The 17,719-nt window shown below is 39.6% G+C and overlaps 1 protein-coding gene across 35 annotated transcripts in view; it reads right to left on the bottom strand.

Annotated features, from left to right (window-relative positions):
• The window catches only part of LOC115201175 (neurexin-1a), a 92,016-nt gene that overhangs the window by 35,077 nt on the left and 39,220 nt on the right, over positions 1–17,719 (bottom strand). For 13 of the 35 annotated variants that reach the window (XM_029764573.1, XM_029764550.1, XM_029764560.1 and 10 more), the window contains 9 exons: positions 16,672–16,794; positions 16,233–16,382; positions 9,659–9,890; positions 3,509–3,699; positions 3,169–3,342; positions 2,029–2,148; positions 1,726–1,907; positions 1,371–1,542; positions 306–395 (listed from right to left, as the gene is read on the bottom strand). In XM_029764573.1, the coding sequence (XP_029620433.1) occupies positions 306–395; positions 1,371–1,542; positions 1,726–1,907; positions 2,029–2,148; positions 3,169–3,342; positions 3,509–3,699; positions 9,659–9,890; positions 16,233–16,382; positions 16,672–16,794 (1,434 nt within the window). Of the gene's footprint in view, positions 1–305; positions 396–1,370; positions 1,543–1,725; positions 1,908–2,028; positions 2,149–3,150; positions 3,343–3,508; positions 3,700–9,658; positions 9,891–16,232; positions 16,383–16,671; positions 16,795–17,719 lie in introns of all 35 variants that reach the window. The other 22 variants (XM_029764547.1, XM_029764554.1, XM_029764544.1 and 19 more) reach the window with 3 other exon arrangements.

Genomic DNA, 17,719 nt, shown 5'->3' with positions numbered 1-17,719 from the left:
CTTAATAAAGCCCTTTTTATCTGTACTAGTTTCACATTTATTCAGATGAATCTTCCCATTGTCCCTTTAACCTGGTATTATCAAGCTTTCTCTCTAGCTACAGTTTACAGTGAAGTAGTGTATTACAGAACAGTACAGTTACACTACAGTTTACACAGTCTGACAATATTACACTCTAACAGCTACTATGTTTAAACTTAGTTATGAATTTATAATTTTAGATGTTAGTTGATGGTCACAGTTTCAACTTGCTTCAGGTTGACTTTTAAGCTAAAAGTTTTAAGTAATTTTAATGATGTTTTTACCTTTGTCGAATAGCCAATCGTCAACTACTCGACCGAGTCGATAGGGGATTCTCTGTCTAGCGATGGCCAGGCGCTCGTTATCAATGTTGCCTTTAATTTAAAGATGAAAACACAGTAATTACGCACATCAACACCTGGCACAGGAGCTGGACAACAAAATGAACAGCCATGAAGAGAAAGTCAAAGTCCTGACCAAGGTCCTGTTAGTCGGTCCGATCATTGTCGCTGTGTCTTCATTTCAATAAGAGTTACGATCAGGAGCAGCAACCATCGAGCGGACATTGACTTTCTGTTCATGGGCTTTGATTTAAGGAGACATTTAAACAGTTAATTATCATCTGACAGACAGGAGTTTAGAGAGTTTGATAAAACAACAGAATAATAACGATAATCATTGTTAAAGCTAACAGATCAACAGTTATACACCTCTCTGTCTAGTGTTTAGCCGTTTAGCTAACATCTAACTAAATAACTCTCGAAAATATATGATTACTACTTTTATATAAAAACAACAACAAATGTTGAAAAACCCAATGCAAAAAAAAATCTAATACAATCATTTTTTCTCTCTTTTTTTTTTTCAGTCTAGTTTACTCAGAAAATGAAACGTTTATTGTGTTGCTGTTTGGCCAAATGCCCCAATGGCTATTATTTTATTTTTTAAATAAAACACAACTATTACCTGTATTAAATGTTTACATGGCTCATTTACGTATCACACTATTTAACATAGCAACATAAATGACCAGTCATGTCAGTACAGACTCCCTGGAGTCAAGGCAACAGGGGAACTGTTACTACATATTTCATTTTTTAATGTTTTAACAGGAAAATTACATCATAACATAGACATTTGATCTTCAGCAAGTCATAACAAAAGTCTTAATAGTAACGTAGCTATGATGTAGTAATAACATCAGAAACACCAACATTACAACATCCTTATATTAATACTGAAAGAAACAGTTGCGGTATATAGTCACTTCCTTTTATTCAGGAAGTAAAGCGAAGTCCTGTAGTGTGATTGGCTGTGACAGGCGGGTGTAGGCTATGGTCGGTCCTTACCTGAGGGGTAACGCTCTATGATTGGCAAGTCGTCCAGCTGCAGGGTTGCGTTGCCTCCGCTGCGGGTAAACCGAACTATGTGGTACTTCCCATCATTAACGAATTTAGCAGTCTCTTCAATGTTGATGTCATCTGTTCCCACGTTAAACACTACCCTAATATTTCCTTTATCCTGAGGAGTGAAAAATAGACACAGAGAGAGAGAGATCGAGGGACAGAAAGGGATAGAGAAAGAGGATAGGAAGGGAGAAAGGGATTTATAGCTGGTAGTGTAGCAGAGTGCTGATTCGAGGTAGACAGAGCGCAGTTCCACAGGGATTTTGTAGAGGCCAGTGTTAAACAATGTACTCCTTACTATCTGTAGCTGTAGGTAGTCCCCCAGTCCCGAGGCGCTGTCGACCCGTAGCAGGGTAGCGTGTTTCTGCTGTGTGCTGAAGCCCAGCGCGAGCCGGTCAGCCCGTGTACTGGGGCGCTCGTTAGGAGGCCAGGTGTACACAATCACACCCCCATCACGACCAAAGATATACGTGGTCCCCGCTGTGAACAACAGATTTACATGACTTGTTGTCAAATGAGCAGAAAAAGGATGTAGTAAACAGGAAATTGAAAGTAGTAAACAGGAAATAGGTCATAGGAATAGAAAAATAAAGTGACTCACCGTCATTGCAGAGTGGTCCTCCGAATGATGTCATACTGCAATCACAGCTAAATCCCTCCCACTGCTGCAAACACACGCCCTGATTGGAGCAAGAGTCTTCCTGACAGGTAGTACTGGGACCTGGAAAGACAAATCCTTTAACTTCTAAACGATGAAGGCTAATGTCAACCAGAGGCTGCTGAAAGTAAGAAAATAATCAGAATAAGCCCTTAAAAATTCTCTGGTTAAATCGACCAGAAAAAACATATTAATTCCAAAATGTTTGTGAATCATTCCTTTAAGAGTTGATCCTCATTGAAAATGAATAGCACTTTTGGATTGTTGAATTGGAATTCCAATTCACTGGACATCCTGTAGCTGTCCATGAGGTAGGCCTAGGTTAGATACAGGTAGGGAGAGGTCAAACAGAAGAGGGTGGGGTTAGAAGCAGGGGGTGGGGTTAGAACCATGCTTCCAAGTGAAGGAGGTGCAGGGTGTGTGGTCTAAATGAAACAGTAATGGTGTCACTGAGGGGATGATGTCACTACGGTGACCTGGACAGGTTACGTCAGAACACACCACACACATGCACCCACAAGTGTAACCGAGGTGGCTTGCGTAATGAGTACCCTTGTCTGAGACCTGAGCACATACGTTAGCTGAGCTAATGCCTAAACTTTAGCTTAGTAGGCTAACACAGACGTGTGGTGCGCAGCAGACCCAGGTTCGAACCCAGTCGATCACAAGCGCACACAGGCACATACACGCACACACAGAGCGATCTACCTTGCAAGTCAGCTTTCATCAATGCAACTTTCGTCAGCCGAAAACAAAAACAAAACAACGACAAGCAAAATATGTTAGATGGTTAGTAAAAACAAAGCATAGAAATGCCTGTAAAAAAAAAACGAACAAAAAAACAGAGAGAGCAAAAGAGAGAGAAAGAGGGAAGAGAAAGCCAGATGCCCAAACAAGGGGGATAATCTCCAACGTAATAAAAACAGCTGTTAGCTGGAGCAAGAGTGAAGGAATGAGTTTTAAAAAATGCTATGATATGCAATGGTAAGGAGAAAGTCCTGGTATGTGTGTGTCTCTCTATACTTTTTTTGTGTAGGTACTCATGGTTTGTGTGTGTGTGTGTACCTGTGTGTGTGTGTGTACCTTCACAGCCCCTCTCCACTTGTCCGGTGGTAGCTAGAGCATCGGCCAGCAGGTCGGGTAGTCGGCCGTTAAGGTCAACGGTTGCTAAGCAACCCTGGAAGCCTTCCCGGGAGTGGACGAGCTTGGGAAGGTCCCTGTACATCTCCTTAGCCACTCCCCCTACGTACAGGTCACCTATAGGAACACAGCATAACTTGAGTGACAGCTCCATGCAACAATATCTGTCTCTCTCTTAGCTGACAGTACTGCCCTCTGCTGTTAGGGAACAAGGACTGAGGCAGAGAGATTCCATAGTAGCAGAAGGGTAGTATGGTATGTACAGTGTGTGTGTGTGTGTTACCTTTGAGATCCAGGTTCTTGGCCCCCATAGTGGTCTGTGTAGTGACCTTGGTGTCTATCTTAACAGTGTGCAGGTTGTTGGTGTCTCTGGATATGAGCACGTTGTGCCAGTGGTTGTCATTCAGAGGAGAGTTGGAGTTGCCTTTGATCAGGTGAGCCCCGTTCCCCAGGTCAGACACGTAGTGGAGGTAGCTGGGGAGGATGATTAGGATTACAATATGATAATATTAACTGTATATCCATGAGTAGTCGATAGTTGTCCCACTCTGACATGTCCCTTCACCAAGCGATTTCAATCTCCTCTGTTGTACAGTATCAGTAATGTAAATAGTAGCTATAGGTAGTTAGTTATCCTCTGTTGTACAGTATCAGTAATGTAAATAGTAGCTATAGGTAGTTAGTTAGCTAGTTAGTTATCCTCTGTTGTACAGTATCAGTAATGTAAATAGTAGCTATAGGTAGTTAGGTAGTTAGTTATCCTCTGTTGTACAGTATCAGTAATGTAAATAGTAGCTATAGGTAGTTAGTTAGCTAGTTAGTTATCCTCTGTTATACAATATCTGTAATGTAAATAGTAGCTATAGGTAGTTAGTTAGCTAGTTAGTTATCCTCTGTTGTACAGTATCTGTAATGTAAATAGTAGCTATAGGTAGTTAGTTAGCTAGTTAGTTATCCTCTGTTGTACAGTATCTGTAATGTAAATAGTAGCTATAGGTAGTTAGTTAGCTAGTTAGTTATCCTCTGTTGTACAGTATCTGTAATGTAAATAGTAGCTATAGGTAGTTAGTTAGCTAGTTAGTTATCCTCTGTTGTACAGTATCTGTAATGTAAGTAGTAGCTATAGGTAGTTAGTTAGTTAGTTATCCTCTGTTGTACAGTATCAGTAATGTAAATAATAGCTATAGGTAGTTAGCTAGTTAGTTATCCTCTGTTGTACAGTATCAGTAATGTAAATAGTAGCTATAGGTATTTAGCTAGTTAGTTATCCTCTGTTGTACAGTATCAGTAATGTAAATAGTAGCTATAGGTAGTTAGCTAGTTAGTTATCCTCTGTTGTACAGTATCTGTAATGTAAATAGTAGCTATAGGTAGTTAGTTAGCTAGTTAGTTATCCTCTGTTGTACAGTATCTGTAATGTAAATAGTAGCTATAGGTAGTTAGTTAGCTAGTTAGTTATCCTCTGTTGTACAGTATCTGTAATGTAAATAGTAGCTATAGGTAGTTAGCTAGTTAGTTATCCACTGTTGTACAGTATCAGTAATGTAAATAGTAGCTATAGGTAGTTAGTTAACTAGTTATCCTCTGTTGTACAGTATCAGTAATGTAAATAGTAGCTATAGGTAGTTAGTTAGCTAGTTAGTTATCCTCTGTTGTACAGTATCTGTAATGTAAATAGTAGCTATAGGTAGTTAGTTAGCTAGTTAGTTATCCTCTGTTGTACAGTATCTGTAATGTAAATAGTAGCTATAGGTAGTTAGTTAGCTAGTTATCCTCTGTTGTACAGTATCAGTAATGTAAATAGTAGCTATAGGTAGTTAGTTAGCTAGTTAGTTATCCTCTGTTGTACAGTATCAGTAATGTAAATAGTAGCTATAGGTAGTTAGTTAGCTAGTTATCCTCTGTTGTACAGTATCTGTAATGTAAATAGTAGCTATAGGTAGTTAGTTAGCTAGTTAGTTATCCTCTGTTGTACAGTATCTGTAATGTAAATAGTAGCTATAGGTAGTTAGTTAGCTAGTTAGTTATCCTCTGTTGTACAGTATCAGTAATGTAAATAGTAGCTATAGGTAGTTAGTTAGCTAGTTAGTTATCCTCTGTTGTACAGTATCAGTAATGTAAATAGTAGCTATAGGTAGTTAGTTAGCTAGTTAGTTATCCTCTGTTGTACAGTATCAGTAATGTAAATAGTAGCTATAGGTAGTTAGTTAGCTAGTTAGTTATCCTCTGTTGTACAGTATCAGTAATGTAAATAGTAGCTATAGGTAGTTAGTTAGCTAGTTATCCTCTGTTGTACAGTATCTGTAATGTAAATAGTAGCTATAGGTAGTTAGTTAGCTAGTTAGTTATCCTCTGTTGTACAGTATCTGTAATGTAAATAGTAGCTATAGGTAGTTAGTTAGCTAGTTAGTTATCCTCTGTTGTACAGTATCTGTAATGTAAATAGTAGCTATAGGTAGTTAGTTAGCTAGTTAGTTATCCTCTGTTGTACAGTATCTGTAATGTAAATAGTAGCTATAGGTAGTTAGTTAGCTAGTTAGTTATCCTCTGTTGTACAGTATCTGTAATGTAAATAGTAGCTATAGGTAGTTAGTTAGCTAGTTAGTTATCCTCTGTTGTACAGTATCAGTAATGTAAATAGTAGCTATAGGTAGTTAGTTAGCTAGTTAGTTATCCTCTGTTGTACAGTATCAGTAATGTAAATAGTAGCTATAGGTAGTTAGTTAGCTAGTTATCCTCTGTTGTACAGTATCTGTAATGTAAATAGTAGCTATAGGTAGTTAGTTAGCTAGTTAGTTATCCTCTGTTGTACAGTATCTGTAATGTAAATAGTAGCTATAGGTAGTTAGTTAGCTAGTTAGTTATCCTCTGTTGTACAGTATCTGTAATGTAAATAGTAGCTATAGGTAGTTAGTTAGCTAGTTAGTTATCCTCTGTTGTACAGTATCTGTAATGTAAATAGTAGCTATAGGTAGTTAGTTAGCTAGTTATCCTCTGTTGTACAGTATCTGTAATGTAAATAGTAGCTATAGGTAGTTAGTTAGCTAGTTAGTTATCCTCTGCTGTACAGTATCTGTAATGTAAATAGTAGCTATAGGTAGTTAGTTAGCTAGTTAGTTATCCTCTGTTGTACAGTATCAGTAATGTAAATAGTAGCTATAGGTAGTTAGTTAGCTAGTTAGTTATCCTCTGTTGTACAGTATCAGTAATGTAAATAGTAGCTATAGGTAGTTAGTTAGCTAGTTATCCTCTGTTGTACAGTATCTGTAATGTAAATAGTAGCTATAGGTAGTTAGTTAGCTAGTTAGTTATCCTCTGCTGTACAGTATCTGTAATGTAAATAGTAGCTATAGGTAGTTAGTTAGCTAGTTAGTTATCCTCTGTTGTACAGTATCAGTAATGTAAATAGTAGCTATAGGTAGTTAGTTAGCTAGTTAGTTATCCTCTGTTGTACAGTATCAGTAATGTAAATAGTAGCTATAGGTAGTTAGGTAGTTAGTTATCCTCTGTTGTACAGTATCAGTAATGTAAATAGTAGCTATAGGTAGTTAGTTAGCTAGTTAGTTATCCTCTGTTGTACAGTATCTGTAATGTAAATAGTAGCTATAGGTATTTAGTTAGCTAGTTAGTTATCCTCTGTTGTACAGTATCAGTAATGTAAATAGTAGCTATAGGTAGCTAGTTAGTTATCCTCTGTTGTACAGTATCAGTAATGTAAATAGTAGCTATAGGTAGTTAGTTAGCTAGTTAGTTAGTTATCCTCTGTTGTACAGTATCAGTAATGTAAATAGTAGCTATAGGTAGTTAGTTAGCTAGTTAGTTATCCTCTGTTGTACAGTATCAGTAATGTAAATAGTAGCTATAGGTAGTTAGTTAGCTAGTTAGTTATCCTCTGTTGTACGGTTTATGTAATGTAAATTGTAGCTATAGGTAGTTAGCTAGTTAGTTATCCTCTGTTGTACAGTATCAGTAATGTAAATAGTAGCTATAGGTAGTTAGTTAGCTAGTTAGTTATCCTCTGTTGTACAGTATCAGTAATGTAAATAGTAGCTATAGGTAGTTAGTTAGCTAGTTAGTTATCCTCTGTTGTACAGTATCTGTAATGTAAATAGTAGCTATAGGTAGTTAGCTAGTTAGTTATCCTCTGTTGTACAGTATCAGTAATGTAAATAGTAGCTATAGGTAGTTAGTTAGCTAGTTAGTTATCCTCTGTTGTACAGTATCTGTAATGTAAATAGTAGCTATAGGTAGTTAGTTAGCTAGTTAGTTAGTTATCCTCTGTTGTACAGTATCAGTAATGTAAATAGTAGCTATAGGTAGTTAGCTAGTTAGTTATCCTCTGTTGTACAGTATCTGTAATGTAAATAGTAGCTATAGGTAGTTAGTTAGCTAGTTATCCTCTGTTGTACAGTATCTGTAATGTAAATAGTAGCTATAGGTAGTTATCCTCTGTTGTACAGTATCAGTAATGTAAATAGTAGCTATAGGTAGTTAGCTAGTTAGTTATCCTCTGTTATACAGTATCTGTAATGTAAATAGTAGCTATAGGTAGTTAGCTAGTTAGTTATCCTCTGTTGTACAGTATCAGTAATGTAAATAGTAGCTATAGGTAGTTAGCTAGTTAGTTATCCTCTGTTGTACAGTATCTGTAATGTAAATAGTAGCTATAGGTAGTTAGTTAGTTAGTTATCCTCTGTTGTACAGTATCAGTAATGTAAATAGTAGCTATAGGTAGTTAGCTAGTTAGTTATCCTCTGTTGTACAGTATCTGTAATGTAAATAGTAGCTATAGGTAGTTAGTTAGCTAGTTATCCTCTGTTGTACAGTATCTGTAATGTAAATAGTAGCTATAGGTAGTTATCCTCTGTTGTACAGTATCAGTAATGTAAATAGTAGCTATAGGTAGTTAGCTAGTTAGTTATCCTCTGTTATACAGTATCTGTAATGTAAATAGTAGCTATAGGTAGTTAGCTAGTTAGTTATCCTCTGTTGTACAGTATCTGTAATGTAAATAGTAGCTATAGGTAGTTAGTTAGTTAGTTATCCTCTGTTGTACAGTATCAGTAATGTAAATAGTAGCTATAGGTAGTTAGTTAGCTAGTTAGTTATCCTCTGTTGTACAGTATCAGTAATGTAAATAGTAGCTATAGGTAGGTAGTTAGTTAGTTAGTTATCCTCTGTTGTACAGTATCTGTAATGTAAATAGTAGCTATAGGTAGTTAGTTAGTTAGTTATCCTCTGTTGTACAGTATCAGTAATGTAAATAGTAGCTATAGGTAGTTAGTTAGCTAGTTAGTTATCCTCTGTTGTACAGTATCTGTAATGTAAATAGTAGCTATAGGTAGTTAGTTAGTTAGTTATCCTCTGTTGTACAGTATCAGTAATGTAAATAGTAGCTATAGGTAGTTAGTTAGCTAGTTAGTTATCCTCTGTTGTACAGTATCTGTAATGTAAATAGTAGCTATAGGTAGTTAGTTAGTTAGTTATCCTCTGTTGTACAGTATCAGTAATGTAAATAGTAGCTATAGGTAGTTAGTTAGGTAGTTATCCTCTGTTGTACAGTATCTGTAATGTAAATAGTAGCTATAGGTAGTTAGTTAGTTAGTTATCCTCTGTTGTACAGTATCAGTAATGTAAATAGTAGCTATAGGTAGTTAGTTAGTTAGTTATCCTCTGTTGTACAGTATCAGTAATGTAAATAGTAGCTATAGGTAGTTAGTTAGTTAGTTATCCTCTGTTGTACAGTATCAGTAATGTAAATAGTAGCTATAGGTAGTTAGTTAGCTAGTTAGTTATCCTCTGTTGTACAGTATCTGTAATGTAAATAGTAGCTATAGGTAGGTAGTTAGCTAGTTAGTTATCCTCTGTTGTACAGTATCAGTAATGTAAATAGTAGCTATAGGTAGTTAGTTAGTTAGTTATCATCTGTTGTACAGTATCTGTAATGTAAATAGTAGCTATAGGTAGGTAGTTAGCTAGTTAGTTATCCTCTGTTGTACAGTATCAGTAATGTAAATAGTAGCTATAGGTAGTTAAGTAGTTAGTTATCCTCTGTTGTACAGTATCAGTAATGTAAATAGTAGCTATAGGTAGTTAGTTAGCTAGTTATCCTCTGTTGTACAGTATCTGTAATGTAAATAGTAGCTATAGGTAGTTAGTTAGCTAGTTAGTTATCATCTGTTGTACAGTATCTGTAATGTAAATAGTAGCTATAGGTAGGTAGTTAGCTAGTTAGTTATCCTCTGTTGTACAGTATCAGTAATGTAAATAGTAGCTATAGGTAGGTAGTTAGCTAGTTAGTTATCCTCTGTTGTACAGTATCTGTAATGTAAATAGTAGCTATAGGTAGTTAAGTAGTTAGTTATCCTCTGTTGTACAGTATCAGTAATGTAAATAGTAGCTATAGGTAGTTAAGTAAGTAATTATGCCGTACCCTTTGACCAGCTCCACCACTATAAAGTCGTTTCCGTCTCCTCTGTTGTAGAGTATGAGTCCGTCAGGTGAGGTGGTTTTGAACTGGAGGAACAGGTGCATGGAGTAGTAGGCCTGGAGAGTGGGCAGGGTCACGTAGCTCGACCGTGACCTGAACGTGACCGGGTCCGCCACGATGCTCTTATAACCAATCACAGCGTTCAGTTCGCAATAGTCGATGTCACCATTTTTACCTAGGATCAAGATGACCAAGGATGAGATGTGTGTGTGTGTGTGTGTACTCTGGTCTTACAGTGTCATTCAGCATGAGGTGTGTGCAGTTGTGTACAGTGCATTCAGAAAGCATTCACACACCTTGACTTTTTCCATATTTTGTTGTGTTACAGGCTGAATTTAAAATGGTTCAAATTTAAATTTTTGTCATCACTGGCCTACACACAATACCCCATAATGTTAAAGTAGAATTATGTTTTTGAAATGTTTACAAATGAATAGAAAATGAAAACCTGAAGTATTCAACTACTTTGATATGGTAAGCCTAAATACGTGAGTAGTAAATAAATAAGTAAAAGTAAAAATGTGCTTACCAAGTCACATAATAAGTTGCATGGACTCACTCAATGAGCAATAATAGTGTTTAACATGATTTTTGAATGACTACCTCATCTCTGTACCCTACACATACAGATAATTGTAAGGTCCCTCAGTCGAGCAGTACATTTCAAACAGATTCAACCCCAGGGAGGTTTTCCAATGCCTTGCAAAGAAGGGAACATATGGTTAGATAGGGGGGAAAAAGCAGACATTAAATATTCCTATGGGCATGGTGAAGTTATTAATTACACTTTGGATGGTGTATCACTACACCCATTCACTACAGACGTCCTTCCTACCTCATTTGCCAGATAGGAAAGAAACCAATCAGGGATTTCACCATGAGGCTAATGGTGAGTTTAATAAAGATACAGAGTTTAATGGCTGTGATAGGAGAAAACTGAGGATGGATCAATAATAACTTAACTGACAGAGTGTAAAGAATGAAGCCTGTACAGAATACAAATATTCCAAAACATGCATCCTGTTTGCAACAAGGCACTAAAGTAATATTGCAAAAAATGTGGCAAAGAAATTAATTTTTTGTCCTGAATAAAAAGTCTTATGTTTGGGGCAAATCCAATACAACACAGTACTGAGTACCACTCTGCATATTTTCAAGCATAGTGGTGGCTGCATCATGTTATGGGTATACTTGTAACCATTAAGGACTGGGGAGTTTTTCAGGATAAAACAAAAGGAATGGAGCTAAGCCCAGGCAAAATCCTAGAGAAAAACCTGGTTCAGTCAGATACTGGGAGATTAATTCACCTTTCAGCAGGACAATAACCTAAAACATAAGGCCAAATCTACACTGGAGTCGCTTACCAAAAAGACAGTGAATGTGGCCGAGTTACAGTTTTGACTTAAATGGCCTTGAAAATCTATGGCAAGACCTACACATGGTTGTCTAGCAATGATCAACAACAATTTGACAGAGCTTGAAGAATTTAGAAAATAATAATGTGCAAATGTTGCACAATCCAGACTTACGCAGAAAGAGGTCATTCTGTATTGAGTCGAGGGGTTGAATTCTTATCTAATCAAGATATCTTAGTGTTTTATTTTCATTTTCATTTTTTTTTTTTTTTACAAATGTTCAAATTTTTTATACACTTTGACATAACAGAGTATTTTGAGTAAATCGTTGACAATTAAATCCATTGTAATGCCACTTCCGGACACAACAAAATGTGGAAAAAGTCAAGGGGTGTGAATACTTTCTGAAGGCACTGTATGTGTAAGGTTTGTGTGTGGGTATAAGTTGTGTGTGTAGGTGTGTGCTCTGTCCTTCCAGAGGTCTACGTAGGGCATGCCGTTGAGGGTGAGGTGTGTGTAGGCATGTCTACACATTGGTTCAAGTACAGTGCATTCAGAAAGTAATCAGACCCCTTGACTTTTTCCACATTTTGTTACGTTAAAGCTTTATTCTAAAATTGATTACATCATTTCCCCCCCTTATAAATCTACCCTCAATACCCCATAATGACAAAGCAAAAACAGGTTTTTAGAAATTTTTGCAAAACTTTACTGAGTACTTTGTTGTAGCACCTTTAGCAGCGATTACAGCCTTGAGTCTTCTTGGGTATGACGCTACAAACTTGGCGCACCTATATTTGGGGAGTTTCTCCCATTATTTTCTGCAGATCCTCAAGCTCTGTCAGGTTGGATGGGGAGCATCACTGCACAGCCATTTTTAGGTCTCTCCAGAGATGTTAGATAGGGTTCAAGTCCGGGCTCTGGCTGGGCCACTCCTGAAGCCACTCCTGCATTGTCTTGGCTGTGTGCTTAGGGTTATTGTCCTGTTGGAAGGTGAACATTCGACCCAGTCTGAGGTCCTGAGTTCTCTGGAGCAAGTTTTCATCAAGGATCTCTCTGTACTTTGCTCCATTTATCTTTCCTTCGATCCTTACTAGTCTCCCAGTCCCTGCCACTTCAAAACATCCACACCGCATGATGCTGCCACCACCATCCTTCACCGTAGGGATCGTGGAGGGTTTCCTCCAGACGTGACGCTTGGCATTCAGGTCAAAGAGCTCAATCTTGGTTTCATCAGTCCAGAGAATCTTGTTTCTCATGGTCTGAAAGTCTTTTAGGTGCCTTTTGGCAAACTCCAAGCGGGCTGTCATGTGCCTTTTACTGAGGAGTGGCTTCCGTCTGGACACTCTACCATAAAGGCCTGATTGGTGGAGTGCTGCAGAGATGGTTGTCCTTCTGGAAGGTTCTCCCATCTCCACAGAGGAACTCTGGAGCTCTGTAAGAGTGACCGTCAGATTCTTGGTCACCTCCCTAAACAAGTCCTATCTCGCCCGATTGCTAAGTTTGGCCGGGTGGCCAGCTCTAGGAAGGGTCTTGGTGGTTCCAAACTTCTTCCATTTAAGAATGATGCAGGCCACTGTGTTCTTGGGGACCTTCAATGCTGCAGACATGTTTTGGTAGCCTTCCCCAGATCTGTGCCTCGACACAATCTTGTCTCGGATCTCTACGGACAATTCCTTTGACCTCATGGCTTGGTTTTTGCTCTGACATGCACTGTCAACTGTGGGACCTTATATAGACAGGTGTGTGCCTTTCCAAATCATGTCGAATCAATTGAATTTACCACAGGTAGACTCCATTTAAGTTGTAGAAACATCTCAAGGATGATCAATGGAAACAGGATGCACCTGAGCTCAATTTAGAGTCTACTAGCAAAGGGTCTGAATACTTATGTAAATAAAGGATTTCTGTTTATTAATATTAATACATTTGTTAACATTTCTAAAAACCTGTTTTTTCTTTGTCGTTGTGGGGTATTGTGTGTGGATTGATGAGGAAAACAATGAGTTTAATCCAGTTTAGAATAAGGCTGTAACATAACAAAATGTGGAAAAAGTCAAGGGGTCTGAATACTTTCCGATGGCACTGTATGTGTGTGTAAGGTGTGTGTAGACGTATGTTCTCTATGCTTACAGAGGTCTATAGGGAATGCCTACCAGCGTGAGGTGTCTGTACTCTGGTTTTACAACGGTCTATGTGTGGCGTGTCATTCAGCGTAAGTGCAGTTGTGTATGTTTAAGGTGTTAAGGTGTGTGGGTATAAATAGTGTTGGTAGTTGAATACTCTGTTCTTACAGAGGTCTAGGCATGCCGTTGAGGGTGAGGTGTGTGTAAGGCAGGGGTGTCAAACAAATTTTGCCCTGGGGGCCGCATTCAGCCTTCAACAAGGTCCGGAGAGCCGCACAAAAGATTGGCCATATTTCCTCGCTGTGAACATTTTCAGAAAATAGTCCTCTATCCATCGTTTTGGGAATTTTCGATGCTCCCTGACTGTCTAGCTTTCATTCGGGTGATTATTAGCAAGCTGGACGCAGTCAATAAACAGTATGAATATACAAAATGTCCATTATCCCTCCTACACAGTTTCGATTTGGTTTTAGTCATTGTAAAGTATTTTGAATTGTTTTCTCCCACTGAGTGTATAAAACATTAAGAACACCTTCCTAATATTGAGTTGCACCCCCCTTTTCCCCTCAGAACAGCCTCAATTTGTCAGGGCATGAACTCTACAAGGTGTTGAAAGCATTCCACAGGGATGCTGGCCCATGTTGACTCAAGTTGGCTGGATGTCCTTTGGGGTTGGACCATTCTTGATACACATGGGATATCAATCAATCAATCAAATGTATTTATAAAGCCCTTTTTACATCAGCAGATGTCACAAAGTGCTTATACAGAAACCCAGCCTAAAACCCCAAAGAGCAATGCAGATGTAGAAGCACAGTGGCTAGGAAAAACTCCTTAGAAAGACAGAAACCTAGGAAGAAACATAGCGATGAACCAGGCTCTGAGGGGTGGCCAGTCCTCTTCTGGCTGTGCCGGTGGAGATTATACAGTGCCTTGCAAAAGTATTCATCCCCCTTGGCATTTCTCCTATTTTGTTGCATTACAACCTGTAATTTAAATTGATATTTATTTGGATTTCATGTAATGGACAAACACAAAATAGTCCAAATTGGTGAAGTGAAATGAAAATAAGAACTTGTTACATTTAATTTTTTAAGATCTAATACGGAAAAGCGGTGTGTGCATATGTATTCAACCCCTTTGCTATGAAGCCCCTAAATAAGATCTGGTGCTATGAAGCCCCTAAACCAGAAGTCACATAATTAGTTAAACAGTCCACCTGTGTGCAATCTAAGTGTCACATGATCTGTCACATGATCTCAGTATATATACACCTGTTCTGAAAGGCCCCAGAGACCGCAACACCACTAAGCAAGGGGCACCACCAAGCAAGTGGCACCATGAACACCAAGGAGCTCCCTAAACAGGTCAGGGACAAAGTTGTGGAGAAATACAGATCAGGGTTGGGCTATAAAAAAATATCCAGAACTTTGAACATCCCACGGAGTACCGTTAAATCCATTATTAAAAAATGGAAAGAATATGGCACTACAATAAACCTGCCAAGAGAGGGCCGCCCACCAAAACTCATGGACCAGGCAAGGAGGGCATTAATCAGAGAGGCAACAAAGAGACCAAAGATAACCCTGAAGGAGCTGCAAAGCTCCACAGCAGAGATTGGAGTATCTGTCCATAGGACCACTTTAAGCTGTACACTCCACAGAGCTGGGCTTTATGGAAGACCGGACAGAAAAAAGCCATTGGTTAAAGAAAGAAATAAGCAAACATGTCTGGTGTTCACCAAAAGGCATGTGTGAGACTCCCCAAACATATCGAAGAAGGTACTCTGGTCAGATGACACTAAAATTGCGCTTTTTGGCCATCAAGGAAAATGCCTGGCGCAAACCCAACCCCTCTCATCACCCCGAGAACACAGTGAAGCATGGTGGTGGCAGCATCATACTGTGAGGATGTTTTTCATCGGCAGGGACTGGGAAACTGGTCAGATTTGAAGGAATGATGGATGGCGCTAAATACAGGGAAATTCTTGAGGAAAACCTGTTTCAGTCTTCCAGAGATTTGAGACTGGGATGGAGGTTCACCTTCCAGCAGGACAATGACCCTAAGCATACTGCTAAAGCAACACTCCAGTGGTATAAGGTGAAACATTTAAAGGTCTTCGAATGGCCTAGTCAAAGCCCAGACCTCAATCCAATTGAGAATCTGTGGTACGTCATAAAGATTGCTGTACACCAGCAGAACCCATCCAACTTGAAGGATCTGGAGCATTTTTGCCTTGAAGAATGAGCACAAATCCCAGTGGCTAGATGTGCCAAGCTTATAGAGACATACCCCAAGAGACTTGCAGCTGTAATTGCTGTAGAAGGTGGCTCTACAAAGTATTGACTTTGGGGGGGAGAAGGGGGTGAATAGTTATGCACGCTCAAGTTTTCTGTTTTTTTGTCTTATTTCTTGTTTGTTTCACAATAAAAATATTTTGCATCTTCAAAGTGGTAGGCATGTTGTGTAAATCAAATTATACAAGCCCCCCAAAATACATGTTAATTCCAGGTTGTAAGGGAACAAAATAGGAAAAATGCCAAGGGGGTGAATACTTTCGCAAGCCACTGTAAGAGTACATGGCCATTAAGGGAAACTGTTGAGTGTGAAAAACAGCGTTGCAGTTCTTGACCCAAACTGGTGCTCCTGGCACCTACTACCATACCCTGTTCAAATGTACTTACAGTTTTTGTCTTGCCCATTCACCCACTGAACGGCACACATACACAATCCATGTCTTAATTGTCTTCAGGTTTAAAAATCCTTCTTTAACCTGTCTCCTTCCCTTCATCTACATGGATTGAAATGGATTTAACAAGTGACATCAATAAGCAATCATAGCTTTCATCTTTCACCTGGATTCAGCTGGTCAGTTTATGTAATGGAAAGACCAGGTGTCCTTAATGTTTTGTATATGTACACATATATATTTATTACTATTTCTTACTCAAACCACCGGCCTGCGGGCTGTATGTTTGACACCCCTGGTGTAAGGTGTGCGTAAGGCGTGTGTAGGTGTGAGTACTCTGTCCTTACAGAGGTCTATGTAAGGCATCCCGTTGAGGGTGAGGCCCTGCAGGTGCCCTATGAAGTTGGAGGGCACAGCGGGCATGAAGCGCTTCTCCGTCACAATGCCTGTCTCCACGTTGTGGAACTCCAGCTGGGTGTGGTCGCCTGCCATCTGACCTGGAGGGGTTAGAGGACAGGGGTTAGGGGAGAGATTAGCAGACCGGGGTCAAATACATTCAAACACTTGAGGTGCGCTTGATTTAGCTTGACCAGAGTCTAGGGTGAGTGGAGTTTGCACTTTTGGGAATATTCCATTGGTTACATTGGACCAGGTAAGCTAAATACAAGACACTTCAAGTGCTTGTATGTATTTGAGCCAGGTCTGCAGGTTATGGGTTTGAGGACAGTGGTTAAGGTTAGGGCTGAAAAGTCAGGGTTGACAGTGTTGGGGGGATGCTATGGTTACCTTCTACAGGTTGCAGGTCGTCGACGGTGAGTTTGAGGCTTTTCCCACGACGCACCACTCTGACCGTGTGCCACTCATTATCATTCAGCCCCACCCCCGCAAAGATGGTCTCTGGACCCTTACCTACACACATTCCAGTTAGTTAATACACACACATACCTGTACACAGACAAACACCTTAGACATACTTTCACACACCCACACACACACAGGCACACAGGTAGGCAGGCCATAGAGTCCTACCGTTTCTGCCACATGGTGGCACTAGATATTCAGCCCTGTAGCTAGAAGGGCTTGATGTAGAGCTGGCATACAGCAGGAGGAATATTCTCCATCCATCGCTCTCTTTTTCCCTCACCTCTTCTCTCCCTCTTTGTCTCACTGTCCATCTCTCTCTCTGTGTCTCTCTCTCTCTCTGTCAGTCCTTTCATCCCCCCTCTCATTCTCTGTCTCTGTACATCTCTCCTCATTTTCTGTCTCCCCCTGTCAGTCTTTCTTCTCTCTCTGAAATAGTGAAAACTCACCAGGCTAGACCAGCGTGTCAGTCTGTGTGTGTGTGGGGGGGGTGGGGGTGGGGGAGGGGTTGACATATAGGAGTGATGATAAGGCGAGAGGTAAACAGCCCGACAGATTCTGCTGTGGGAAATGTCAGCCCCATGACACACACAGACACAAACGCACACACATAGCATATTGCTGCATGTGTGAGGTCTCTCTGTGTGTGTACACGCATGTGTGAGTGTGTGTGTGTGTGAGGTGTGTTCGGTGTGATTAGTTTTCAGGAGAGGACAGAGGGCTCCCCTGAGGAGTCTCAGCTGTGCTCTGGGCATGAGCATCTCATCCTGTTACCATGGATCACTGCCTGAGTGTGTGTGTGTGTGTGTGTGTGTGTGTGTGTGTGTGTGTGTGTGTGTGTGTGTGTGTGTGTGTGTGTGTGTGTGTGTGTGTGTGTGTGAGAGAGATGCGGTGAATGGGCTTATGTGAGTATGAGGCAGTGATCCATGTCAACTCGAGAACAGCCAGGACACACACTCACTCACACACACTC

Source organism: Salmo trutta, chromosome 10 (assembly GCF_901001165.1).
Source record: "Salmo trutta chromosome 10, fSalTru1.1, whole genome shotgun sequence".
In the NCBI taxonomy this organism is placed as follows: Eukaryota; Metazoa; Chordata; class Actinopteri; order Salmoniformes; family Salmonidae; genus Salmo; species Salmo trutta.
Note: the sequence above shows the minus strand (reverse complement) of the source record. Positions and strands in the feature narration are given on the sequence as shown.